The sequence below is a fragment of the Chanodichthys erythropterus genome, chromosome 1, assembly GCF_024489055.1.
Source record: "Chanodichthys erythropterus isolate Z2021 chromosome 1, ASM2448905v1, whole genome shotgun sequence".
Taxonomy (NCBI): domain Eukaryota; kingdom Metazoa; phylum Chordata; class Actinopteri; order Cypriniformes; family Xenocyprididae; genus Chanodichthys; species Chanodichthys erythropterus.
This window is the reverse complement of record NC_090221.1, coordinates 30,384,801-30,412,640: the sequence shown is the minus strand read 5'-3', so window position 1 is coordinate 30,412,640 and position 27,840 is coordinate 30,384,801. Positions and strand designations below refer to the sequence as shown.

General features: G+C 36.2%; 1 protein-coding gene across 2 annotated transcripts; it reads left to right on the top strand.

Moving 5' to 3' along the window:
- Positions 1–4,087: 4,087 nt before the first annotated feature.
- Positions 4,088–20,200, top strand: fmr1 (fragile X messenger ribonucleoprotein 1). 2 transcript variants are annotated; one of them, XM_067382356.1, is made up of 15 exons: positions 4,088–4,368; positions 5,458–5,510; positions 5,714–5,807; positions 5,914–5,985; positions 6,427–6,575; positions 6,708–6,801; positions 6,887–7,003; positions 9,601–9,771; positions 9,906–9,984; positions 10,093–10,205; positions 12,424–12,510; positions 14,241–14,439; positions 15,548–15,730; positions 15,968–16,047; positions 16,854–20,199. In XM_067382356.1, exons 1-15 carry the CDS (start codon positions 4,318–4,320, stop codon positions 17,022–17,024), a joined length of 1,713 nt encoding a protein of 570 aa, XP_067238457.1. In that variant the 5' UTR covers positions 4,088–4,317; the 3' UTR covers positions 17,025–20,199. The 2 variants fall into 2 exon arrangements, with proteins under 2 accessions (XP_067238457.1, XP_067238540.1); XM_067382439.1 differs by lacking the exon at positions 12,424–12,510 and having other exon boundaries at positions 16,854–20,200.
- The last annotated feature ends 7,640 nt before the right edge of the window (positions 20,201–27,840 follow it).

Here is a 27,840-nt window from a genome sequence, read left to right as displayed (position 1 = left end):
CATTCCATTATTGCGCAGTGTTGCCATATGGCAACACAGACATTTTATCGATTTACCAAAAAATAATTTCATAATTTTTTTTTGAGTGGTGAATATGTTACCATAACTTACCTGAGATGATGTTAACAATTTTTTTGTGAATGTGACATGGGCGGGTCCTTGTTTGTTACTGACGTTTTAATTTGCTTTCAGCAACTACATATAAGAGACGGCAGTCTGTCAGAAATCGCACCATAGAAACAAAATTGCATGTCATGTGACTTAACCAAAGCACATCATTGGCTAAACTAAGGTCTTCTCTTACCAACAAAAAAAAAGAGAATGTTCTGTTAAAGAGACAGTGGCAAGGAAATGAACACAAAGTGTATGTTGCCATAAGGCAACACTATGCGGTAGAGGGTTAATTAATTGCTTAAGAATCTCATTAAATTTAACTCTGCTTTAGTGTTATTTTAACACTATTTAGAAATGCACCATATGTACTCTGAGCAGAGTTGATTGAACTCTGGAGATTTTGCTGTGTATGAATTAGTTTTATGATCTCTTTATGAACTTTTTGAACCGTCAAAGTGTCACTTGTGTAGCTGTCTATGGAGGGACAGAAAGTTCTCAGAGATTTTCATTTGTGTTCCGAAGATGAACAAAAGTCTCATGGATTTGGAATGACATGGGGGTGAGTAATTAATGACAAATTCATTTTTGGGTGAACAATCCCTTTAATGCTCTCCACGATAGAAAAGTGTTGAACGTGATTTCACCAAGTGAAACATTCCAATCAACCAATCAGATTTAAGTAAGTTTAGGCTTACAACCAGGATTAGGTGATTGAACATCAGTGTTATTCGCCTATCATTTCCCTCTGATTTTAGGGATAACTTATGGGTAGGGTTAGGTTTAGGGGCAGGAATATAGTTAGGACTACATTTTCGGACAGGAATGTTGTTCCAGGATCAACAAAATACGTTGATCCACGAACATGTCTGAATCACAGTGACAGTCAGAACATCCAGTTTAATGCGAATGGGACTGTGTATGGTCAGAGTGCCCATGATGACCCCTTTCCACCACTGAATACCCCAACAATGGGTCCAATGAGTCCGGTTTACTTATTTTTATTTTTTATTTTTTTTTTTTTTTTTTTTTTTTTTTTTTTGGATGGCCAGTACATGGGCATTGTTTTTCATTGCATTTCATCTCTGATTAACTTGTTGGTCCATCTCACTGTCCATGACACATGCAGGATTCCTCTCAAGCACCACATTTTGAATAGGTCAATCTTCCTTCAGTCTTATCCAGATTATTGATTGGGGGGGGGTCAATCACACACAGTTTCTGCCAATCTCATGTTAATCTTGAGTACCTATAGAGTATTATTGCATCCTTCATAAAAAGTCTTTAGTTTTATCATATTTAAAAGATATATACACTGTACCGAGTCTTTCTGAAAAAAGCCGAGCTCCTGGAGGCGTGCCTGCCATGGGCAGAGCTAAAGAGTCACGAGCGCACGCAGCTTTTGTGTTGAGATTGTCTATGAGCTGTGACATCATTATTAACAAAAAGAGAAACAAAAATGTTTGTGTTGTTTACATTATATGCACTTGCACGCCAACTGCCAACAAAACACATACATCTGATGCAGCTTTACTCACCACCTGCGATTTGCAAATCCAGCGCTGAACTGGGACTTGTTTACAAAGTATTAATCACCAAAATTCCAGGAACAAACAAACATAGCTACAGTACTTGTGGAACTCTGTTGCTGCCTCAGAAAAACAAACTTCATCCTCTGTTCCCTTAATGCTGGGTTCTTTGGGAAGCTGAAAAAGGTAAGCTTTCCCTCACAACCAAAAACACACTTGTTTACAGGAGCTGCATCTCATTTCGTACGATGCGTCCTCTGGAGGTCGCATTTGAAGGCTGCATACGTCATCAAGGTTGCCTTATTTAAGAAAAGTAACCGTAATAAAATTGACTGATTCATTGTGAGGTGTAAAATACTGTAATTACTTTCTTACTTTGAATCTAACGGTTATTTTTCTTAAAGGTGCCCTAGAAATTTTTTTAAAAAGATGTAATATAAGTCTAAGGTGTCCCCTGAATGTGTCTGTGAAGTTGCAGCTCAAAATACCCAATTTTTTTTTTTTTTATTCATTTTTTTAACTGCCTATTTTGGGGCATAATTAGAAATGAGCCGATTCAGGGTGTGTGGCCCTTTAAATCTCGTGCTCCACGCCCCAAGAGCTCGCGCTTGCCTTAAACAACATAAAAAAAGTTCAGACAGCTAATATAACCCTCAAAATGGATCTTTACAAAGTGTTCGTCATGCAGCATGTCTAATCGCGTAAGTACAGTGTTTATTTTGATGTTTACATTTGATTCTGAATGAGTTTGAGGCTGTGCTCCGTGGCTAACGGCTAATGCTACACTGTTGGAGAGATTTATAAAGAATGAAGTTGTGTTTATGCATTATACAGACTGCAAGTGTTTAAAAATGAAAATAGCGACGGCTCTCATCTCGTGAATACAGTAAGAAACGATGGTAACTTTAATCACATTTAACAGTACATTAGCAACATGCTAACGAAACATTTAGAAAGACAATTCACAAATATCACTAAAAATATCATGATATCATGGATCATGTCAGTTATTATCGCTCCATCTGCCATTTTTCGCTATTGTACTTGCTTGCTTACCTAGTCTGATGATTCAGCTGTGCACATCCAGATGTTAGGTTACTGGCTGCCCTTGTCTAATGCCTTTCATAATGTTGGGAACATGGGCTGGCATATGCAAATATTGGGGGTGTACACCCCGACTGTTACGTAACAGTCTGTGTTATGTTGAGATTCGCCTGTTCTTCGGAGGTCTTTTAAACAAATGAGATTTATTTAAGAAGGAGGAAACAATGGAGTTTGAGACTCACTGTATGTCTTTTCCATGTACTGAACTCTTGTTATTTAACTATGCCGAAGTAAATTTAATTTTTGAATCTAGGGCACCTTTAACTGAGACTGCCTTGATGATGTATGTATGAAGCCTTCAAATGCGGCCTTCAATAGGTGCAGCCCCTGAATTGGGACACAGCCATTGTTTAAAAATCTCTCGGCTTCCATATCCCAACCAAAGCGCGTTGACGGGCGTGCTCTTGCTCTTGGGTGATGTGTGTGTGTAGTTTATCAGGAAGAAGTGCCTATACAAGGAATTCTGCCCTTTATTACGTGATAAAAGGCCATACAAAAAAATAAAATAAATAAAATGTGCGCCACATTCACTCTTATTCATATGCCTAATATGTCGAAAACGTGTATTGTCTTGTCACAAAGTTGAGTCGTTTGCATCACTAGTTCTACTGTTGGTCGCTAAACATTTATATCGATATATATATATATTTTTTTTTTCATTGTATCGCTAATTCTTACATCTGCTTATCCTACATCTCATTGCATTGCGACAGTAAGACCCGCCTTCTTTGATTTGATTGGCCATCTCGATCAATTTGACATTGACAAGCGCTGTTAGACCACCGAGGCAGAGCGGCCTAAAAATGTTATTAGCCTAAAATTTGTCATCCTAACAACAAACAGCTTGACTCATTATACACTAAAATGATCAAATAAGCCAAATAAGATGAGAAAATATGAATTCTATTATTTAAAAAAAAAAAAAAAAAAACATTCATAGCTCAAACAAAATCACTGAACAATGATCATCATCAAAACTCTGCCTATATTGACTATTGAAATTGACTGTTAAATGTACTTCTTGGCTTCACAAATAATATATATATATATTTTTATAACATTGTATGATCATCTTACCATATACTTAAATCTAAATTAATTAGGAAATCCAACTTAATGGTGTTACTGTGTGAAACAGGGCAATACATTGACAATAAAAAGCCAATATATTATTTTTTTTATTCATAGTGTTCTATGGAAAAGTAAGAATTTTTTTTTAATTGTAGCTTTAAAAAAATAATACATATAGTAGCATCAAGCTACATGCAAAAAAAAAAAAAGTGGCGTGCAAAAGAAGTCACGTGACGGCGGCGTGTCTTCTCGAGTGAAGGGAAGAGGCCCGTGTCACGTGACGGGGGAAATAGGGAGGCTCTTGTGTTTACATCGATGCATTCAACAGCGGCTGCTGCAGACCGTCTACACATCAATGTTTTGCTTTCATTTCTTTGAAAACGAGCACAAACATCGATACACACGGTAGTTACGACACCGTCCGAGCACAAGACCGCTGTGTGATAAAGAGAGCGCGCGTCTGCTGCAGCTGTGATCAGTTGTGTATTAGATTACTGGCGTCATGGACGAGCTCGCGGTGGAAGTGCGAGGAGCGAGTGGAGCTTTCTACAAGGTGGGCTTCAGATCTCGTCTTATATGCCTCCTATATGTGCCTAACTCACCGAATGACGAAAATAATGTTTGTAAAATTTGATCCAGTCCGTCGTGAATGCAGATCTCAATGCACGATGGTGCAGTAGGCCCACGAGGCCTCTTCGACGAGTGTGTGCATGATCATGCTTTAAAGATTTAATCGCTATTATTCGATATCATGTATAGTATTAATACATATCAGCTGTGTTGACACCAGAATCTGTCAGTGTGCTTGTTTGGATCTGTGTATGGTACACTGAGTTCTCCACTTAGGGGCGGTTGATGTCATGTATTTCGTTATACATCATAATAATATATGTATGGCTGTTGAACTGACAATGTAAATGGTATTAAAATTAATTTATATGTTTATTGAGTCTGAATGCTTTAAAATGGCGTTGTCTATACTGTTTGGGAGAATTAATTTGTAATATGTTACAGTAGTTTATATATATAAAAAAAATATATATATCATGTTCACCTGGAAAGAATAATTTTGAAATGCTTGACTCCATGCCTGTGAAGAGTCACTGAAATTAATAAAATCCTAAAAAGAGATCATGGAAAAGGCTGGAAAATGTATTTTATTCCATATATCTATTTTTGAAGTTATGTTAATAATTATAATAATAAACCAGAAATTAAATTTGCCTGTATTTATGGACAGCTAGAATAGTAATGTAAAAGGTAATAAATCAACCAGTTTTTCCATGTTTATGGAAAACCTGGGATTATCAGAACTTTAAAATGCTTGTTTTCATATATCAGAAAAAACATTAATAAAATACATACAGTCCTACAAAATTCATAGAAAAGATCTGTTTTTTTATTGAAGTATTTTTTCCCCCCTATTTATTATCCACTCTAAATAAAAAAAAAAAAAATAGTAATAATAATTTGCCTAGATTTATGGACGGCTAGAATAGAAATGTAAAATCTAGGAAATATCACTGTATATATCGTTCAGTGTGGACTGCGTTGTTTATAGGCATCTGTGATGCCCCCAAAAATGCTATCTATGTTTTGACACATGATCAGTGTGTAATTAATAACTCATAATTTCTTCCAGGCTTATATCAAAGATGTTCATGAGAGTACAGTAACGGTGTCTTTTGAGAACAAGTGAGTACCAACTTCAGCACATGAATGCCTTGTGAGGTGAAAATAGTATTAGCTTCTTTAATATAAATATATACTTGTCATAAGTGAATATATACTTTGATTTCTGAAGGTGATTTTCTTTATGCAGCATGTACAAAATTAAGTGTATATATATATATATATATATATATAAAAAAAAAGACTTATATTATATTGCTCTGCAGTTGGCAGCCAGAACGTCAGATTTCTTTCCAAGATGTCCGGTTTCCACCTCCAACCGGCTTTCAGAAAGAGATAAATGAGAGTGATGAAGTGGAGGTATGTGTTGTCAAAGATCGTTCGACATGGAAAACGTTCTTTAAACCTTTGGTGTATTTAGTGCATATTTTTGTGTATTTACCACATTTAAATGTCTCCTGCACAGGTTTACTCTAGGGCCAATGATAAGGAGCCCTGTGGATGGTGGCTAGCCAAAGTTCGCATGGTGAAAGGGGAGGTAAGCAATTTTGTATTGTTCTATGTAGCCCCGCCTCTTTTCAACGCCTCACTCGTTGTGTTCTGTGTTGTATAGCATGATATGAATTAATGGCATCAGCTTCAAATTTTACAATGCTCATAACTTTCTTTAACTCTACAATAAAAACAATTTCACCAGCTAATTAGTCTTCAACAGCGACGCTATAGAAAGTTCAAAGACACAAATCTTTGTGCTTGTTTTTCTGGCGCATAAGGTCTATAGAAGTAGAAGATTCCATTTTAATAGTTTATGTATAAATAAGTACAAGCAAAATGTAAAATGTAATGTAACGCGTAGGCATTAAGATGATTGAAACATGACAGTGAGTTCCAATAAGGGTTGTCCTGAATACTATACATGTGCATGAAGTTGTATGGTGATGTATTGTAACTATATTTTGTTGCTCTGTCCTGCACTTAGTTTTATGTGATAGAATACGCAGCCTGCGATGCAACGCTAAATGAAATCGTCACATTAGAGAGGCTACGACCTGTGAACCCCAACAAAGCAGCATCAAAGAACACCTTTCTCAAAATCAGACTAGATGTTCCTGAAGACTTAAGACAGATGTAAGTTCATGCCTTTTAAGTATTTAAGTGGATTCTTTGTCTTTTGTTTCAAACTTTAAACTGGAATGCTATTGTCCAAATCTGTGTATGCGGTACATACGGTAGCTTAACTAGTGGTTTGTTTTTGGACAGGTGTGCAAAAGACTCAGCGCATAAAGACTTTAAAAAAGCGATCGGAGCTTTTAACGTCACTTATGACTCTGAGGAAAAGCAGCTGGTTATTTTGGTAATTTGGAATGTTTCAAATCCAATTTTTAATGCGCTTCTGATTTTGAAGTTTTCTTAAATGGATTGTTTTATTTCTTTTTCAGTCAGTTAATGAGGTCACTGCAAAGCGAATATCCATGTTGAGTGACATGCACTTCAGGAGTCTGCGCACAAAGCTGACGCTGATACTGAGGAATGAGGAAGCAACCAGACAGCTGGAGGTACTGTCGTGGACTCCCTGACGTCTAGTGTCAGGTTCACCACACTCACAACTGCTCTCTGAAGACCATGCTGATACTCTCATATGTCATTTGTCAAGTCAAGAACTTATTTTATGTAAAGTACTTGTTGTTTTGCAGTAGTGCAATCGTATTTTTATTGCTGTAATATAATTGATTCAAGGAGGGCTGATAGTATTATGAAATTCACTGGTTCATTTTTTACTATTAGAAAGTCATGCAGCATATCACAGTCACAAATGCATGGAGTGGCAGTAGAGACAAGTCTATATTTAACAGGTGCAAAAGGGTATTACGTGCATATATGCACCGCTGTGATGGCCCATTCTCCTGCGTTGGCATAATATGATACTCTGTTTATATGCAGAGCTATATTTACTGTACAGATGCATTGGCTCCATATAGGTATTGTTTTAGCTCTTAAAATGTGCCCGTAATGAAATCTTGTGTATAAAATGTTGTGGTCAAATAATTCGGACTTGAAAATGCAGTTGAATGTGATGAATTGGCCTGGAAACACATACACACACACATATAGGGCTGTAATGCGATTAAAATTTTTATCTAATTAACTATGCAATGTGGCAATTAATGTAATTCATCGCAAATTATTCACATATCAAATTTGGCTAAGAAATTAAGCCCAAAAGATCATTTAAAGTCATTATTTGTGTTAAATGACAAAAGCATCAAATGGACATTTACAAAAAGTAGCTTTAGAAAAAAAATATTTGATTAAACAGAATATATTACACACAACTTTTAGGCTTTAATGGCCATGAGAGTAAATGATGACAACATTTTTAACTTTTTAAAATATTTTTTAAAAAAGATGTAGATAAGATAAGAAACTAAAACTGGCAGTAGGTGGCGGTAAATGTCTGAATGAGTAATGCCCTGTCAAAATACCCACACTTGTGTCTTGGCCACTTGAGAGCACATGCACGTGACGGGAAGTAAGTGCGCAAGACTGTCCCATGTCTTAAAATGGGACGGTCTTGCTAAATTTGGCTTCGGAGCGGTATTCGAGGCTAAGCGTATCCCATCATGCATTATGTTCAGGAACTCGCATGCCCCGAAATCGTGAGATGTCAAGGAAAACATATGACTGTAAATTAAATTAATTATATATTGCGTATAATTTGGTAGTGAAATTATAAAATGTGGCACATTTTATTGATGCAAAGATGAGTAGGCTATGTGTATTTTGTACATAATTTGCAACTGCTTTTTATCACAATTTTAAAATTGTGTCTTCTGTTAGTTAAATAGCGACCAGTGAACAGACATTTAAAAGTGTATTTTTAAATGCAAAGTATTGAAAATAATAATTAAAAAAAATAAGCTGTAAACGCTTTCATTTTTTTGCAAGACTACAAGTGTACGTTAATCAAAAGTTCACGCTTGCAGTCTTCATGCCTACTTGAACACTTGAGCCAAAAACAGGAAATGCGTCATTTAAGTGGTCAAGTGCAAAGACTGCAAGAGTGGGTATTTAGACAGGGCATAAGTCATTGAGTCATTCATTCTATTTGTTCATTCATTCATCTCAAACAGCTGATTCATTCAGGAATTAAGTAAATGGCACTCTATGAATGGGCCATTGAATCGTTGGTACACCTGATTGATTCGCTCAAAACGCATATTCATTCAGAAAGGAACCACCGCTGTGTTGCTCGGAGACTGTTCTGGTCTGGCTTTATAGGCAATATTTTCATTGGCAAAGTTGAGCTAAAGTAGACTATATTTTGTCTAAAATATAACACAGCATTAACTTCTCATTTATTGAATCGTTGTATAAAATCAATATCACATTTGCACTTGTGCTATTCAGGACAAAAACGGCACTCGTGTGATATTGTTTAACTACATCTTGATATTTATGAGACAAAAACTTATACAGTGGCATTTTTGCCCTGATATCTTGAATTTTAGGGCCATTCTAAATGCATTCTATAGGCTACATCACACAGTAAGTTGTAGCCCTGCATCATATTCGTCACCAATCAATTGAATGAAATGTAAGATGAACGATGTAGGTCTGGGGTGGGGCCGGTGTGTTAAATGTGTTATCAATTTTAACGTATATTGGTTTGAAATGGCTTGAAAAATCATCTTTGTTTGAGTTTTTGTTTTTCATAATTTTAGATGTCCATAATCTAACAATCAGTGCAGTTATTTATTTTATATGTATATTTGATTTGGAGAAGGATCCTATCAAATGTGTAGCTAAACAGTGCTGGATATTTTTTTTACAAGTGTAACTGGACTGCTGAGGGCTTTTGAAAGCACTCTTGTGTCATCCAGCACTGCAATTTCACATGTGCAAATGTGCTCAAAATCGAATGGGGTAGACTCGTCCTTGCTTATCTTCTTTACAAGCAACAACTGCATTGTATGTCTTCTTTTCTTTTTTTCTTAACCATAAAATTTAAACATTAATTAAAAAATTAACCACATTTGAAAGACCCCTTTATAATAAAAAAGTTAATTTCTGCATCAATGTGAACCCTGAGGCTACCAAAAAAGGGTCCAAACATTGGTATGACTAAAACCTTACCTTTTTCTTTTTCCTCCAGAGCTCTCGGCAACTGGCCTCAAGGTTCCATGAGCAGTTTGTTGTGCGTGATGACCTCATGGGATTGGCCATAGGCACCCATGGGGCGAATATCCAGCAAGCGCGAAAGATTCCAGGGGTCACAACCATAGATCTGGATGAAGAGACCTGCACGTTTCACATCTATGGAGAGGTAACTGCTTTATTGGGGACTTTCTGTTGTAGATAAAGTCAATTAAATGTGATTATTGTTAGAAAATGTGAGCCTAAAACTCATATCTGAGAAATCTTGATGGGTCTTTGTGTTGGCTTTTGTTTAAATTCCAGGACCAGGAAGCTGTACGGAAGGCCAGAAGCTACCTGGAGTTTTCTGAAGATGTTATCAAAGTTCCTAGGAATTTAGTCGGTGAGGACAAACAAAATGAACAACATTCTCCTTCACGGACTGGACCTTCTGTCCTGCGCCATGATGGCAAATGTGAATCATTAAATTATTTTCTACCCTTTCCTGCAGGAAAAGTCATTGGCAAGAGTGGGAAGCTGATTCAAGAGGTTGTGGATAAATCGGGAGTTGTCAGAGTTCGAGTGGAACCTGAAAATGACAAAAAGCCTTCTCCATTAGAGGAGGTCAGTGAGTGGGTGGCTGAACACACTCGTTGTTGTATTTATGGGTGGCAGAAGTGATGATGCTGAGAAAATACATTAATTCATAGTAATTGGTGAAGACTGTTTTATAGCCAACTAATCAATTTTGAGAATACATAACATGGAGAATATTCCAATGCCATCTACAATGCAATTTAGCAAGTGTGTGTGTGTATAAATAAATTGGAGATGCTCCGATTAGTCGGCCGCAGATCGGTAGTGGCCGATAATAACATTCTATGACTTACTCGCTAAATTTGGCCGACCTCATGAATTGATCGCAATTTGATTATGTAAAACCGTAAAAAGATGCCGCCAATGTGTATGTAAACTATACAGATGAAGCTTTGTGCCACTTTCTGCTTTGTAACTTTGCAAAACATTAGTAAACCATAGTAAATCGCACATCTTTATATAGAGCGGGTTGTCTCGATTCAAACGAGCCCACACACAACAAAACATAATGCATAGATCCTGAGAAAATCCTCACAGAGTGACATGACATAATGCTTGGCTAAAGCTTTAAAGGGATAGTTCACCCAAAAATTAAAATTTGATGTTTATCTGCTTACCCCCAGTGCATCCAAGATGTAGGTGACTTTTTTTCTTCAGTCGAACACAAATTATGATTTTTAACTGCAACCGCTGCACTCTGTCAGTCAAATAATAGCAGTAGATGGGAACTTCAACTATAACAGTAAATAAAACTTGCTCGCCCATATACTTCAATGAGCGCGAGACATCACTTCCGTTGTCAGAGCGCGATCCGACCTCACTTGCCGGAAGCTGAACGAAGTTGGACATAGTGGTGTATTAGAGGTAAAAAATTATATAAATACTGTTCGGTTTCTCGCACAAACCAATCTTTTCGTGTCTTAGGACATTAATGTGCCGTCACGAGCCACAGGGTTTAATTTGGATTTGTCTATGGAAGTTTTTTCGACTCTTATTGTTCAAGTTCCCAATCACTGCTATTATTTGAATGACAGAGGGCAGCGGTTGCAGTTAAAAATCATAATTTGCATTCGACTGAAGAAAAAAAGTCATCTACATCTTGGATGCCCTGGGGATAAGCAGATAAACATCAAATTTTCATTTTTGGGTGAACTATCCCTTTAACTTCTGGGTTCAGATCGCGTCGCAATCGTGACGCAATGTTTTCCAACGTCATTTGAAAGTTCAACCAATGGAAACTGGATCTCTGGTATGGTGGTTTGGTGTTCAGACCAATTGGGTACTGTTTTACAGCTGGAGAGCGCTTTGATTGGATTGATCGCTCAGATTGACAGGTCTTGATTTACCGTGCGCCATAGAATAGGAGCGCACATCTGAAACAGTGCTGGAAGATCATCACTCACCAATCAGTATCTTATTACTTGTTACTTATTATATTAATTATAAATTTTTTATGCTTTGTGGTGTTTACACACGTAAGAAATTCTTATGTTCAGTAAAACACCTTTATTTGGAAAGGTTTTTGGACTTTTGATTAAAAGGCTATCATGGTGTTATAACAAATGCCATAACAAATGCCATAACTTGTGATTGATTTGAGATATAAACACACAATTTTGCCCAGATGCAGTTGACATGATTATGCCTAAACTTGATATTATGAGCTGTCAAATATACTTTCTAAAAGTCATCATGTCAGGCATGAATAGCAAGCAAAATAAATCAGCATCACTTTTTTCTGGGGTTCTCTGCACAGTCTCCACAGAACCTCCAAACATGACCCAAATCTATTTTCTCTAAAATGTTAAAGGTTTTCTATCAAATGAGACCATCTACTTGATGCTAAAAATGCCTTTAGGGTGTAAGAGGTTAACAGTGACCGTAAACAGAGCACTTACATATCACTTATATAAAGCTTGTGATCATGACAAAATCAGTAGTCGGTAACAGCTGCAAAAATCCTGATCGGAGCATCACTAATAAACACACACACACACACACACACACACACACACACACACACACACACACACACACACACACACACACACACACACACACACACACACACACACACACACACACACACACACACACACATATACATATACATATATATATAATAAATATATATATATATATATAAAAAACTCTTAAATCGACTGATTTTATCTTATATGGACTATATCATTCATGGTGACATTATTATTCATACTGACTTCGCATATATGAATTGCAACTGCAGGGAATGGTGCCGTTTGTGTTTGTTGGGACAAAGGAAAGCATTTCAAATGCACGTATTCTGCTGGACTACCATCTGAATTATCTAAAGGTAAGAACCACTTTTTAGGTTGCAAGGAAAATTACATTTACTATTGATCATACTTGGGGTTATTGATTAAAAAAAAAAAAACCCTTAAACCCTGAGTATTAAACTTTGGTGTATAACTTCCCGTATAATTTAGAGTTTTGTAAATTGTGCTACAACAAAGAATTGACTGCAAACCGTGGGCTGCATTCACAAACATTAAGAATAAAATTCTAAAAAAACTGCAATTTTTTTTTTTTCTTATTTCCTAACTTAACATGTTAAAAAAAATAATAATTATGTATTGCCAAAAACATTCTTGAATATTTTAATTTTTTCCTCTTAAAGATAGTTCTTTAGACAAAAATTAAGAGGACTTTGAATTCCTGAAAAGAATATGCTTAAAAAACATAACCTTAAACTTGTCGTAAATCCTCAAAGGTAAGATTTTTATTTAATTTATTGGTGAGCGCAAATGAATGTACCACACTGTTCCGTCTTGAGACAGGCTCTAAAAAATAAGTCATTAAAATACGATTTCTGAGAAACACTGTTGATATTTGAAATCAACCCAATCAAACACACCCCTTCCTTCATTGCTGCGCCCCCAAAATGCACAAGCAAGCAATGCAAGAGCAAATGTCTCTATTATTATAGCTAAAGCGAAGCAAAAAATACAGCAACGGTGATGAACAAATGACAAGAAAAAAACATACAGTACGCAAGAGTATACAAGCAAGAGTTGGATGTTAGTCACCAGCAGCACACCAGCTCCAGACAAATAATGACGCTCAAAACTGTCCTGTTAGTATAGCTAACATTACTACAAAAGCAAATCTTGGTTCTGTGAAACATGGCAAAACCACTGTTACTCGCATACGGAGTAAAAACAATGCAACCTCAGCATCTGTTCTCAGGCCTTCCTGCTTTTGTCTCTCCAGCGCTGGAAAGCTTTTCAAATATTAATGTGGGTCTTAAAACTCTTGCCTGATCATAACCCTTCATTTTCCAGTGATATTCCTCTGACCATTTCTCTTTTGTAATGTCTCTCAGCCATCTCTCTTCCTACAGTCTGCCTCTCGTTTAAGCTCTCCTCCCCCATCATGAGTGGACACACCCCCTACTGCTGATTGGCTACAAGTGTGTTGTGGTGCTCGGTCCAATCAACTTTCAACAGCGTTTCTCAGAAATCGCTTTTACTGAACCTTTAAAAAAAAAAAAAAAACGCAACGTTGAGTACTAAGCCAGTCACAATGAAAATAGTGTGCGCACTTATGATTATTACAGAAATCTGCATGCAGCTCAGAAAACAGCCTTTAAGTTGTTTTTCATTGAGTTGAGTTTCCTTTGTCTTACGAAAATGAGAACCTTTTCAAGAATTGAACTTCTTAGAATTTACTTTAAGACATTTATTAACTTGTTTCTCAAGAAGATTTTCTTTAATATATCCCCAGAATAGCATAGACACCTGGGGGTTGCTTTTTGACCTTAGCATTTGTTGTTTTGTGCAGTTGTTCGTACAAGTTCTGCTCAAAAAAGCAGTATATTTTCTTCAGAAAATGTAAATAGATAGTTATCCTTCTCATTGAGCAGACTTCTCACAGAGCACATTAGTTCTCATTACAAAGCAGCAATTGTTGATTTAGTGACATACTTAATACCCCAAAGATAATCATGTGATGTTCACTACTCTGATTTAGCCTCTTTTTTCTTGTGTGATGGTGCATTGTTTGTATTTCTTTGGTCTTGTTCAGGAGGTTGATCAGCTGCGAATGGAGAGGCTGCAGATCGATGAACAGCTCAGACAGATCGGTGGAGGACCCAGAGCTCTGCCAGGACGACCTGAGAAAGAAAAACCCTTCATGGCTGATAATGGAATGGGACCCTCACGGGGTGGCGGCAAACCCTTCGGTCGTGGAGGGAGAGGGAGACGGGGCCCGACACTGGCCTCAGGTATAACCAGCCTCAAATAATAAAAGTAGAGCTGATCTAGATATGGAAATTGGTGGCCCCAGACATCACACTTAAAATATTTTGGCCTGGTTTTGCAGACAGGACTTAAATTAAAGGGATAGTTCACCCAAAAATGAAAACACTCCCACGATTTACTCACCCTCAAGCCATCCTAGGTGCATATGACTATCTTCTTTCAGATGAACACAGTCAGAGATATATTTAAAAATATCCTGGCTCTTCCAAGCTTTATATAATGGTTGTGAATGGGGTGCGATTTTGAAGCCCAAAATGCATCCATCCATCATAAAACTAGTCAATACGGCTCCAGGGGGTTAATAAATGCCTTCTGAAGCGAAGCAATAGGATTTTATAAGAAAAATATCTATATTTAAAACATTTTTTAACTAACATAACTAGCTTCTGGCAGACGACCATACGCTTACTGCACAAGTCGACTTGTGCCAAACGAGTAATCCCTTCTGCCACAAATTGATGTGTATGGCCGTCTGCCGGAAGCTAGTTAATAAAGTTTTAAATATGGATTTTTTTTTTTTTTTTTTTTTTTTTTTTTTTTTAAATCCTTCTTCAAAATCACACACACTTGGAAGAGCCAGGATATTTTTAAATATATCTCAGATTGTGTTCGTCTGAAAGAAGATATTCACATACACCTCTAGGATAGCTTGAGGGTGAGTAAATCATGGGATAATTTTCATTTTTGGGGAACTATCCCTTTCAGCCAGGATTAGGCCTTAGTTAAATTAGGACATTTAAGTAGTTTTTATAAACATGCCTTAGAAAAAAACATTACTGGTGTGCAGCTTGAGATAAAACCATGGCAGTGATATATTTTAAGATATGTAAGTGCAAGATGCTTTCAATTAAGACAGCTCAAACATGTATTTTAGTCTGACATTAGACTTAAAGCGTTGTCTGTGAAACCAGGCATTTAAATGAAAGAAAATTGTGTTCATGTAGTAGTATTACTTTCTGTAACAAAAAAGCCATTGGTTTGATATGTAAGCATCAGTCATTCACCAGTTAAAGCGTAGTAGTGTTATCTGATTATCAGATATTTCTTGATTATGGACTGTATTTGACCCAGGCACCAACTCTGAGGCTTCTAATGCATCTGAGACCGAATCCGATCACAGAGATGAGCTCAGCGACTGGTCCCTGGCTCCAACAGATGAGGAGTCCATGGGTTACCCCAAGAGGGCCCCTGATGGACGCAAAAGGGGCGGGGGGCCCCGAGGTCGTGGAGGGAGAGGAAGAGGAGGATACAAAAGTCAGTTTTTAAAGCTTTTACCTGTCGGAATGCCCTTTACAATGTCTAATATGGTATTTTTTGATTGTAAATGTGTTTATCAAGATTGTACCAAAAGGTTTAAACAAACATTAATCAACTTTTTCATACATTTCAGCATTAACAACCTTCTGTCGTTTTGCTTTTTATTTATTTATTTATTTATTTTTAATCATGTATTCCTTATTTGTAATAGTCTTTGTTTTTGTCTTGAATCAGCTGAAGACATGCACTGGAATGAGTCCCGCTCTCGTAGTTCCAGAGACTCAAAGCTGAGACCCCAGGAAGACTCATTGCAGGTCTGAATCAGCATATTATCAGTTATTTTAATATTTATTCCCTAAAATGATAGCCGATTACACTTACTAAGTTTAAATAAAATATTTACGATATACACATTTTACTTTTTTTACTTTTTTAGTATTTTGGTGCTTTTTAATATTTTTACCTGTTAAAAAGCTGTTAGTAGCCAATGGCAAAATTGTGAAATATTTGCCTATTAGATTATCACTAATATTTGCAATATACCTTGATATGTTATTATGTTATTTATTTAACATATCTTGGTAATTTTGTAATACCAGTGAAATTTCATAATTTTTGAGCATGCATATGCATATATATACACACATTTTATATATATATATATATATATATATATATATATATATATATATATATATATATATATATATATATATATATATATATATATATATATATATATATATATACATATATATATACATATATATATACATATATATATATACATAATAATAAAACTATAATTTATTATTTCTTTAAAAAGAAAAGAGAAAAAAAAAACCTTACCTACCCCATACTTTAGAGCCACATGGTTATTAAACAGAAATAACAAAAAACATGTAATGGAAGTTTTTGAAGTATTAGCAGTTTCAAACTGATTGATTGTTAGGTTTAGACTGATTTTCTGTTCAGTCAACCTAACTTCATATTCAAATGAATATTCAAGCTGTGCCTGACTTGGAACTGGTACTTTTGACATCCCTAGTAAAAACAAGAAATTCCATGCCTAATGTGCTCTGCTCAAGCTTTCATCTTGTACAATCTGTTGGTTTGCCAGATCCGCATCGACAGCAATAACGAGAGGAGCGTCCACACCAGTCGAGGCTCTCAACCTCTGGCAGGAGGAGACAGTGGAGGGAACCGGCAGAGACCCATAAAGGACCGAGGGATGAAGAAAGAGAAGCAGGATGTCCCAGACAGCCAAGCCGTTGTGAACGGCGTTTCGTAAAGAATAACGTGCCCCTTTCCCCTCATTCTCCCACTCAGCTCCACCAATCCAGATGCTTCTTCATTAGAGACACATTAGGCCAAAGAGAACCAGGTCAGTAGGGCTGTCGCAAGACATGACAATAAAGCACACTTTGTAATTGTTAGTTGGGGGAAAAAGACAAGGTCTCTTGGTGTATGGTGTGTTGAATTTGGTAGTCTTCATGGATTAGAGAGACCGGTCTCTAGATCACAACGGAAGCTACAGGTTTTCTAATTGACTTTCTAAATAACTACCTATGAAACTTATAGAAGCTGTGGATTAAATGTCTCTCAAAAACGGAATCGTGACTTCAAAAAAAAAAGAAGAAAAAAAGAAAGAAAAAGAAAAAAAAAATGTTTTCCAAGCAATTGGTTTTTAAATTTTTTTTTTGTTTTCCACAATGTCCAAAAAAGGGAAAGAAACACATTGGAGGATGAACTCAAGCGCTCGGGGCACAAGTTTATGCCACATCTCATGGCATACATTGTTTTTACGCGCTTTGGTGTCCATGGTTACTCGAGCCCATTCTGATGTGAGATCTTAGCCACATCATTAGCAAAAAAACAACGAAAATAACAAAAAAAACAAAAAAAAAATGGCAAACCATGTACAAAAAAAAAAAAAAAAGCTCCTGTCTGGATCTGTGCCTTTAACTAGTGTGGATAGTATCATAATTTGGATGTTTAAATCAGGGAAGAAGACGTGAACAACACCTGTCTGAGCAACGTGTGTTGAAAACTCAGCCGACAACTAAAAAATAAGGGTGTTTTTTCTGTGCTGCATGTAATTCACCAACATTTTGTATGTCTGAAAAGCAGGATTCTATCAAGTCGGCCGAATTATATTTTGCCATAGCTGAATTGTGAGTAGTAAAGGTATTAACCTAACTAACCTAGTCAACTGTGGAAGTCATAAATTGTAACCAACCACCCAGAGACGAATATCAACGCTAATTCAGTGACATCACCGAATATGAATTTTGACATTTAGCATATCTTTGCGTTTTCTAGAGGTAGCAATGCAGGTTCCTTTTAAATAAATGTATTTGATTTCTCTTATTTTACCTCCCATCATGATAAGCGACATTTTCTCTGACGTTTTCTCACAAAACAGGGTGGAAATGCTTTTTCGTTTCCGTTCATGCTGGCCACAGTAAACTGCCATCGTTCCTGCTGTATTTTTTCAGCATCAGGTGTGAAGCACTTATATCGGCTCTCTGTAACATTGTCTTTGTCCTAACAATGACTCATCATAGACTGAAAATGTTGAACTGTGGGGTTGCATTCTGTATATTATGTCATCCGTTAAGAGATTGTTGCTGTTCTTTTTAGATTGAACTTTAAATGTGCACTTATCATGTTTGTGTTAATCTGCAAGTACTTTATAATCTATAAACCTATAATAAACTAGAATGTGATAAGACTTCCTCGGCAGGTGAATCACATGTATGCTGTCAACATAACTAAACTGAAGTTTAGATATCTTCGCTAATTTTGAGTCTACTGTACTTTTGCAGCTGAATTCGCTTCGGGAGGGATAAGAAGGGGCGACACGATGTTAACTTTGATATGAAAACCGTCTGTCTTATCCAATTAGTGCTTGTGCATTAAACTTTAGTTTACATTTTTAAGACGCGATGCTGTTCTGAACCCACAACTCTTTCGAAACCTACTGTGACGGTAACCATGGTAGTTTTTCTGCTTTCCTTTGACTGTACAGCAAGAAAACCGTTCGTTTCAAGCCGGTTATCTTCTTTGCTCTTTTTCTCTGTTTCGATTTCTCTTTACGCTCCTGTACTCTCGCTGATCACCTTGGCAAATTACCAGCTCTACCTGTTAAGCTTATACACCAGTTTTAAAGTGATTTGCCTGTGAAAACGAAAGGTTAGGCTTCGGAGATGTCAGAAGAACCTGTGACTGGGTTGGGAAAGACAAACCACTCTCTCAAATCGAGGCGGCCCCGGCTGCATCCGGCCCCTCTCGTGTGGCTCTTAAATTTAGCCTTTACTTCAAAATAAGGTGTTAAATGGTTTACTCTGTCAGTATTTTTAAAACCTGCACGTCCACGGCGGGCAGTAAACTGGCGAGATGGCGCAGTTCACTGCAGTCTGTTCCAAAAAGAAAAAAGAAAAAGAAAAAAAAAATCATGTTCCGAATCTTTGAAGTGTTGCCAAACAGACTGTTTTCTAGTTATTTATTTTTTGGAATGTATATGAAAATGACAAATTGTAAAACCATCTCTTGCACACATCGTAGGCTATTGTGATTTGAAAAAGAGCTGAAAAGAAAAACACAAACAAACAAAAAAAAAAATCATGAAATACTGTAGATAATGAACTGAGGTAGACTGACCTTGTACGTTACTGCACTTTGGGTAATAATTTCTTTGTACATAATAGCAGAACAGACTGGGTTTTATGTTGACATTGTTTGGTTATAGTGCAATATATTTTGTATGCAAGCAGTTTCAATAAATAAAGGTTGATCTTCCTCTGCAATCTGAAGTGTTTTTATTCCTCACAGGGAATTGGACATTTTACATTCCGTATGTCGTGATAAATCTGCACATCATTAAAGGCGACAGCAGGTTTAATTAGTCCTCTCTATAACATCAGCAGATTCCTCTGTTCTGTGCATGGTGCCAGTGCTCAGGTCATTTGTAGCTGTTGATTTCTTTGTTCCACCACTTGGTGGCTCTCTGGCACAGGCTGTGCGGAGTTCAGCCAAATCCTGCACAACAATGGCACTGTAACTGCTGCCATAGGGTGAATGCAGGTGAATTGGGACGCTTTTGACATTGAGATTTTTACCTGAATTCACCCTGCTGTATGTATATAGCGGCTGTATATTCTGCTGCATTGACTTGAATAGCAATTACTATGCATTATTTTAAAATGAAAAGCATTTCAGGTAAGATCATTTACTCTTCTTTGTTATTACAAATGTGAGATTTCATGCTAATTTATGTTTTGACTGCATTCAGAAGTTTTGAGTTTTTTTTTTTATACACACTACTTTTCAAAAGTTTGGGGTCGTTAAAGGGTTAGTTCACCCCAAAATGAAAATGTTGTCATTTATTAGTCACCCTCATTTCATTCTAAACCTGTAAGACTTACGTTCATCTTGGGAACACAAATGTAAGAACTAGGGATGCACCAATACCATTTTTTTTATCGAGTACGATACTTTCAGTGGGCATAATTATACACACACACACACACACACACATATATATATATATATGTATGTATATATATGTATGTATATATATGTATGTATGTATATATATATATGTATGTATGTATATATATGTATGTATGTATATGTATGTATGTATATGTATGTATATGTATGTATATATATGTATGTATATATATGTATGTATATATATGTATGTATATATATGTATGTATATATATGTATGTATATATATGTATGTATATATATGTATGTGTATATGTATGTATGTATATATGTATGTATGTATATATGTATGTATGTATATATGTATGTATGTATATATGTATGTATGTATGTATATATGTATGTATGTATATATGTATGTGTATATATGTATGTGTATATATATATGTGCTCAAACGGATGCTCAAACGTGCTGCGTAAAAAATGAGGTTCATTCTCGTGTGTTACGCAGCATGTTTGAGCAGAGGTTTGTTCTTGTGTTTCATTGAGGAGCTGCTTATGTTCGCTGATCAATGTTTACATGTGAGTAAAAATTAAATCTGTTCATCATAACAAGCGATCGAGTCTCTTCAGAAAATTTGGACTAAACCTTTCGATTCATATGGATTAGTTTACGATCTCTTTATGAAGTTTTTGAAGCGTCAAAGTAGTCAGTGAAGGGACAGACATCTCTCAGATTTCATCAAAAAGATCTTAATTTGTGTTCCGAAGATGAAGGAAAGTTATGAGTTTGGAATGACATGAGGGTGAGTAATTAATGACAGAATTTTCATTTTGGGGTGAACTATCCCTTTAAGTGTTTTTGAAAAAAAGTCTCTTATTCTTACCAATGCTGCATTTATTTGATCAAATATTGAAATTTTATTACATATCACAATTTTAAATACCTTTTCTATTTGAATATATTATAAAATGTAATTTATTCCTGTGATGCAAAGCTGAATTTTCAGCATCATTACAGTAGTCTGCAATGTCACATGATCCTTCAGAAATTGTGATATGCTTATTTGTTGCTCAAGAAACATTTATTATTGTCAATGTTGAAAGCAGTTGTGCTGCTTCATATTTTTGTGTAAACTGATGCATTTTGTTCAGGATTCTTTGAATAGAAAGTTCAAAAGGACAGCATTTGTTTTAATTAGAAATCTTTTGTAACATTACTATCACTTTTGATCAATTCAGTGCGTCCTTGTTAAATAATAAAAAATATATATCTTACTGAGTTGTGAATATAAAAAAAAAAAATGAAATAATTGCACTCTACATAGAAAATCACATATTGCACTGAATGTCTGAAGGAAAAATGTCACATAATAAAGAAAAGGCTGGCTGTTTTACCTATAATAACCCCTTTTCACAAGATGTAATTTAAGTCTCTGGTGTCTCCAGAATGTGTATGTGCAGTTTCAGCTCAAAATACCCCACAGATCATTTGTTATAGCTTGATAAATTTGCCCCTATTTTTGTGTGTGTCCCTTTAAATGCAAATGAGCTGCTGCGCCCAACCCTTTTTCCAGAAGAGGGCGGAGCTTTAACAGATAATACTTCGGTTGCTCAACAACAGCAAAGCTGGAGAATGTCACACAGCCTTACATTGTTCAAACTGGAGTCGGATACTGATGGAGAAACTCAGGAAGAAGTTACAACTTTCAGAATGCATCTGGATGTTTCTGAAGGGTTAGTGGATACATTTGTGTTGTTACTGTGGAGTAGATTCAACTCATCGACTAGCATGTGCCGTCATGTTAATCTTTTGTGCAAATCCAGCGTTGAATTGACACTCGTTTGTGAAGCAGTCCAGCGCAACATGACAGCATGACAACGATACTCTACTAACTGAACTCTTCCTCTTCTTTAGAGAAGCCCAACATGGCCTCACCCCCTTTGTTGTGTGTTCCCAGGGGCAGGGTTTATGTAAATTTTAGGTTTTGTGATGTCACCAACCCAGGAAGAATCTTGTTGTAGTCCCTATCAGCCGTTTTTTGTAGTCCTTAAAAAGTGATTTCTTTAAAAGAAAATATCAGTATGTAATAGCACACCTCACACATAATCGGTGTGGCATGTCTTGCACACTAATGTTTAATAACTTATTAAATATTAGCAATAGTAACAGTGATTCTTGCCTTACATCATAAAATTTCAAAATCGCAGTAATGTTACTTTCCATTTCCATAAGTGGAACTGCAGTTTGTGAGTATTAACTATAAATCTGTAAAGAAGATACGCATTGGCTACTTAAATATCTTACCATTTCCCCTGCTTTCTCTGACACACTTCTGCTAGATGCAGTGCAATTGCAAAAAAACAACAGTTTTGGTCCCGCATCACTGGATTTTCACCAGAGCTGACAGAAAATTAGCTGCTCTGCCTTTTTGCAGGAGGAAAGGGCCAATTACCTCCGACCCCAAATAAAGTCTGTTGGAGCCCTTTCCCTGGAATCCATGCCATCATCCACCCAATGGATCCAACAGCCTGACCTAGTTTCCCCTCCACTAACAACCACAAGAAAGCACATACAGTGACCTGAGTCGATCTCTCTCTCTCTCTCTCATGTTGTCTGGTTCATTTAAAGCTACACTCAAAAACTGTGTCTGTTCCCCCCTTCTCTCTCTTTTCCCCCCCATTCTTTCCCTCTCCCTGTGCAGTCATTAATAAATGCATAGGAAATTAATGACAACACTTAAAATTATGCCTGCAGTACTATTTAATTAGTATATAATGACAGAAGCTGTACATCTATCATAGCTCTCTCTCAGTCAAGTGCTTTAACTTAAAGCAAAAATGTACTGCATTAATCAAACATCGATAAGTATTACTGCAGTGCAGTATAGAAATCTTTTTTAAAAGTAACAAAATGACTATATGAAAATGGCTTTCTTGTTTAATTTATTGTACTATGACTTTCTGTCTTGCCTTTTTTATTTTTAAATATAGCCTAGGTCATAAAAATTATGTATTTATTCAAAAATACATACATATATATATATATAATATATATATATATATATATATATATATATATATATATATATATATATATATATAAACAATGCATTCTAGGGAATACTTGTTTTTGAGAAAATAGCCTAGTAACTCTCTCGAAAATGACAAATAGTATTACCCAGAATGCATTGTTTTACTGTATATTAATTCTTTCAATGGAAAATGGTATTTTACTGTGTAAATTTGTTTCCTTGCAGATATGTCTTAGTGTAGTTCATATATTTAGCAAAATGCTCCTCTCTCGATTTAATTTTTCTTGCTGATTAATTTGTTTTTAGACATTGAATGGCTGAGGTAAATGTAACATTACATGACATTGTTTATAAGCTGTTTTATTAACGTCTTTCCACGTTTGAAACACTGACCGATTACATGAGACATGAAACGGTAAGTTGTCTTTCAACATAGCCTGCCTTCTGATGTTCATTCATGCTTATTTTATTTTACTAGTAGTAAATAGGAAGAAATAATCGTCAAAATTACAGTTTCAGTGCAGCTTCAAAGAGCTTTAAACGATACCAGATGAGGAATAAGGGCCTTATCTAGCGAAACGATCATTAATTTTCTAAAAAAAAAAATATATGTATGTTTTAACTATAAACGTTCATTTTGAACTAGCTCTCTTCTTCTTCTCTATTAGAATTCCAGCAATGTAGACGCTGCGAAGTGTATTACTGCCCTCCTCAGGTCAAAGCTTGAACTAAATTCTCATATACAATATGCTTATGCAAGTATATAACAATTAGTTCAAACTTTGACCTGTGGAGGGCAGTATAGCGTCTACAGGGTGGAGGGCAGTAATACAGCGTCTTAGCAGCGTCTACACTGCCGGAATAGAGGGTAGGCTATGCATCGATGTCACTTTCCCGCCGAAAACGCGCTCCCTCAGCTGGACTGAGTGGCAAAAGAACCTGCTGTGTGACTGGATTTAACAGGGGAAACTGTGAAAACGTGAGTAAAACTAACGAATTACACTAAAGGTTGGAATTGAATGTGTTCCTTACAACTTGTCAAATAAACCTTATCCATGGATATTGACATGCAGCCAGGAATCGTGTTTCCTGACATTTATATGTGCCTGATTTCGACGGCGGGGAGACACATAAAGCAAATCTGCCTGTGAATATTTTCTATAACTACAATATCGGCAGGTTTAAATTCGCGTAATCACTTATATCAATGTTATATCATCATATCGGTCTTTGTCAGGTGACGTCACACTAGGGCTGGGCGATATATTGCATGCGATTCTCACGCGCATTTCGTCAGTAAAGCCGGTTCCCTGATTACCTCTAAATCGCCATCACCTGCTTTCAAATGGAGCGGCATTTAATATACAAAGCCGTAGATCACTGATAAGCCACTCCATTTGAAAGCAGGTGATGGCGATTTAGAGGTAATCAGGGAACCGGCTTTACTGACGAAATGCGCGTGAGAATCGCATGCAATATATCGCCCAGCCCTACGTCACACTCGTGAAAACCGAAGTGCATTATGGCTGTCGCCGCCATTTGTGAGGTATCCAAACAATCTCTGTATCAGTGCAGAGTTGTTTCTTCTTTGGCTTCTTTTCATTGTAAAAATGGCACACTTTTGTGGTGTGAAAAGCTGCAATAATATGTCCCACGATAGAAAATGTCAAAAACTTTACTACGAGATTAGATTTAGTCGGTTTCCTACTTGAAAAAAGGCTTGTACGGAGAGTATGTAGAGGCAGTAACAGAGGCGCCGGATCGCATGGGTTGCCGCGGTGAGACGCAAAACATCACTTTCGTCAAGATATCTCCATTCACGTATGCTACATTTTCTACATTTTCACAAAGGTGAGTTAGAGATTTCTGTTTTCTAAAGTAGCAAACGTTATAGCAACGCATTGTTTTGGATTGTATGTGCTATGAAACAATAGTCAATTTAAACTGAATCCCTTTACTTGAATATGTCTAGGCCTACCTTTTTTTTTTTTTTATTCTTAATTTTGCTAAGGCATTTTTATTTTATATATTTAAGGTACGACATTTTTGCTCTGTATCCATATGCTGATTCTAATTTTCTGACTACTTTTTACAACTGTGGTCTTATGTTATGTAGCTAAAAACCTTCTGATTTCATTGCAGATCAGCCTGCTTAAAGATTATGGAGACTGGCCCAACTGGACACCATCCCTCCCTACATTAAGGCAACATCAGCATTAAACACAGGCTGTGTCTCAATCAGCTCCCTTAGTTCAGTAGTTAGGGCACTGATCAGGAGAGCTCAGAGCTGATTGAGATGCACACACAGACACTAAGGAAAAACAAAGCAGTCAGCTACTTGGGTAAAGTTGGTTTTATATTCGCACATTCAGACTTCTGATAAATTCAGACTTTCCAATAAATATGCAATAAATTAACGTTTGCGAATTTTAAGCAGCGACGTGATATTGACAACCGACGATTGTCAACTTACAACATTTTTCACAGTCGATCAAAATAGGCAAGTATTGTTTAATGGCATATTTACTTGTGAATGTCCACAGAATGTCCAATGTAGTGTGATTAACAAGCTATTGAATATGGATGTCCGAATGTGCGAATATAAAACCAACTTTACTGAAGTCAGTCAGCTGACACTATGGTCCATCAGGCTGGAGAAAGTGATCATCTTCACACTGAGAAGATGCAGGAGGCTGGAGGAGATGGTGATCTGCATGTGCAGAAGTAAACCGACTTGATATGTACAGGATGTCTGATGTTTGTTTTGGAGATGATGATGTTAATGTACTATACGTGTCTGCCAAACCTGGGAACCTTTATGGCGTTATTACAATTTTTTATTTTTTTATTTTTTTTGGTGCCTCTGATTCCAGACGCAACAAATACAAATTTCAAATGCTTCTGTGAACCTTAATGTACCTCAGATTTGATCTGCCTGCACAACATTTCTCATGTTTCCCCTGAGACAGTATACAGAACATTCAGTGAAACTGTTGTTTCATATGTGTCATATCTATATGCAAACCTGAAGCTTTCAGCTGTATGGGCAGACAGATGATTTGCACAGAAATATGTCTCCTTTGTTTAAATACAGAGTAGATTATTGACTGTTTTGAGATTTTCACAGAGAAACCATCCAATCTGACAGCGTGTGCTTGAATCTTTTGTAGAATTGTAGTGTAAAAATGTACTTATGCTTTATCCAGTCTTGCATGTATAATTAAATTTTTCATGGTGATTTGTAGATTTATTTTATGAGTTCACAGGTATATGCACTTATAGTATTAACAGGATAATTACTAATATACACAATCTGTAAACCAGATATTTAACTTGCACAACATATCTTTGTTTTTATTATTATTAAGGCCTTTTAAAAAAAAAAAAAAAGACCCATAATGTCATTGACCCAGACAGCACAGAGGTAGATGGAGGACATAATTTACAAATTATTTTGGCTCTAAAAGGTATACTATATCAGAATGTACTATAATAAAATACACTATTAAATTCTACATACATCTCTGATGATGCCTTGTTTATTGGAACAATGTTTATTGTGTTATACATTGGTTTTATACATTGGTTTAATGCAATAAAGAAAAAATGCATGAAAAAAGGGGCAGTATTAGTTCAAAATTCCTCCTGATGACAACACTAAACCATCCTTAATCAGGCACTTATGATATACAGTTAACACGACATCATCATCATTATCGTTACTACTGGGTTATCGCAGTCCTTCCTTCAGAATATAAAAAAATCCTGCACCCAACCATTAGTGAAATGTTGTGGGTTTCGAGATATTTATAGTTTTTAAATTGTTCACTAGTATATGCGTTTATACCATAAACAAGATAGTTTACAATATTTAAGTATGATGATTTAGGTAGCAATGCGGGGTCAGCAGCACTCCAACTTACTGCAGTCAGCTCGTACTGATCTATGTTATGAATGGATGAAAATTTCTCCAAATAACGGTCCCTGGCATCTTTGGTGAGTTTATCGCGATATGACATTTTAACTTTTTTCTTTTGCTTCTTCATTTTTGCGAGTTATTTGCTTGTTATCTCAACTCGCGTAATCTCTTTCATTCTCACAGTCAGCAGGGATACCACAAATATGGCGCCGCGGTGACGTCACACACAACAAAATCATGTGTCTGACAAAGACCGATTGCCCAGCCCTAAAACATAGATAGTTTTATAGTATATTTTTTGTCAGTGTTGTTTATTTAAAAACACCCAATTATCCAGAATATAAGGTGGAAAATATTTAATTGATGAGTTGTCAAACTAATATATAACAGTACAATATATACGGTATGATTTTACCTCAAAATCCAACAATTTGACACAAAATGATAACTAAAACATGTTTCTCTGCCTGGAGTCGAACTGTTTCTGTGAATTGCAGTGATCCATTTGCTTTTTTCCCTGTTGCTTTCTGCAGTTTTTAAATATATACCTCATGGTTTATGTCAAAGCTATTTGTACAGTCAATCACAAAGCTCTTTCACGTTTGGATGTGTTTTGTGTGTTTTTCGCAACATTCACGCCGAAAACCAATGCTGCCGCTCAAGGGGCCAAAGTCCCTTTAAGACAAGTCATTTCACTC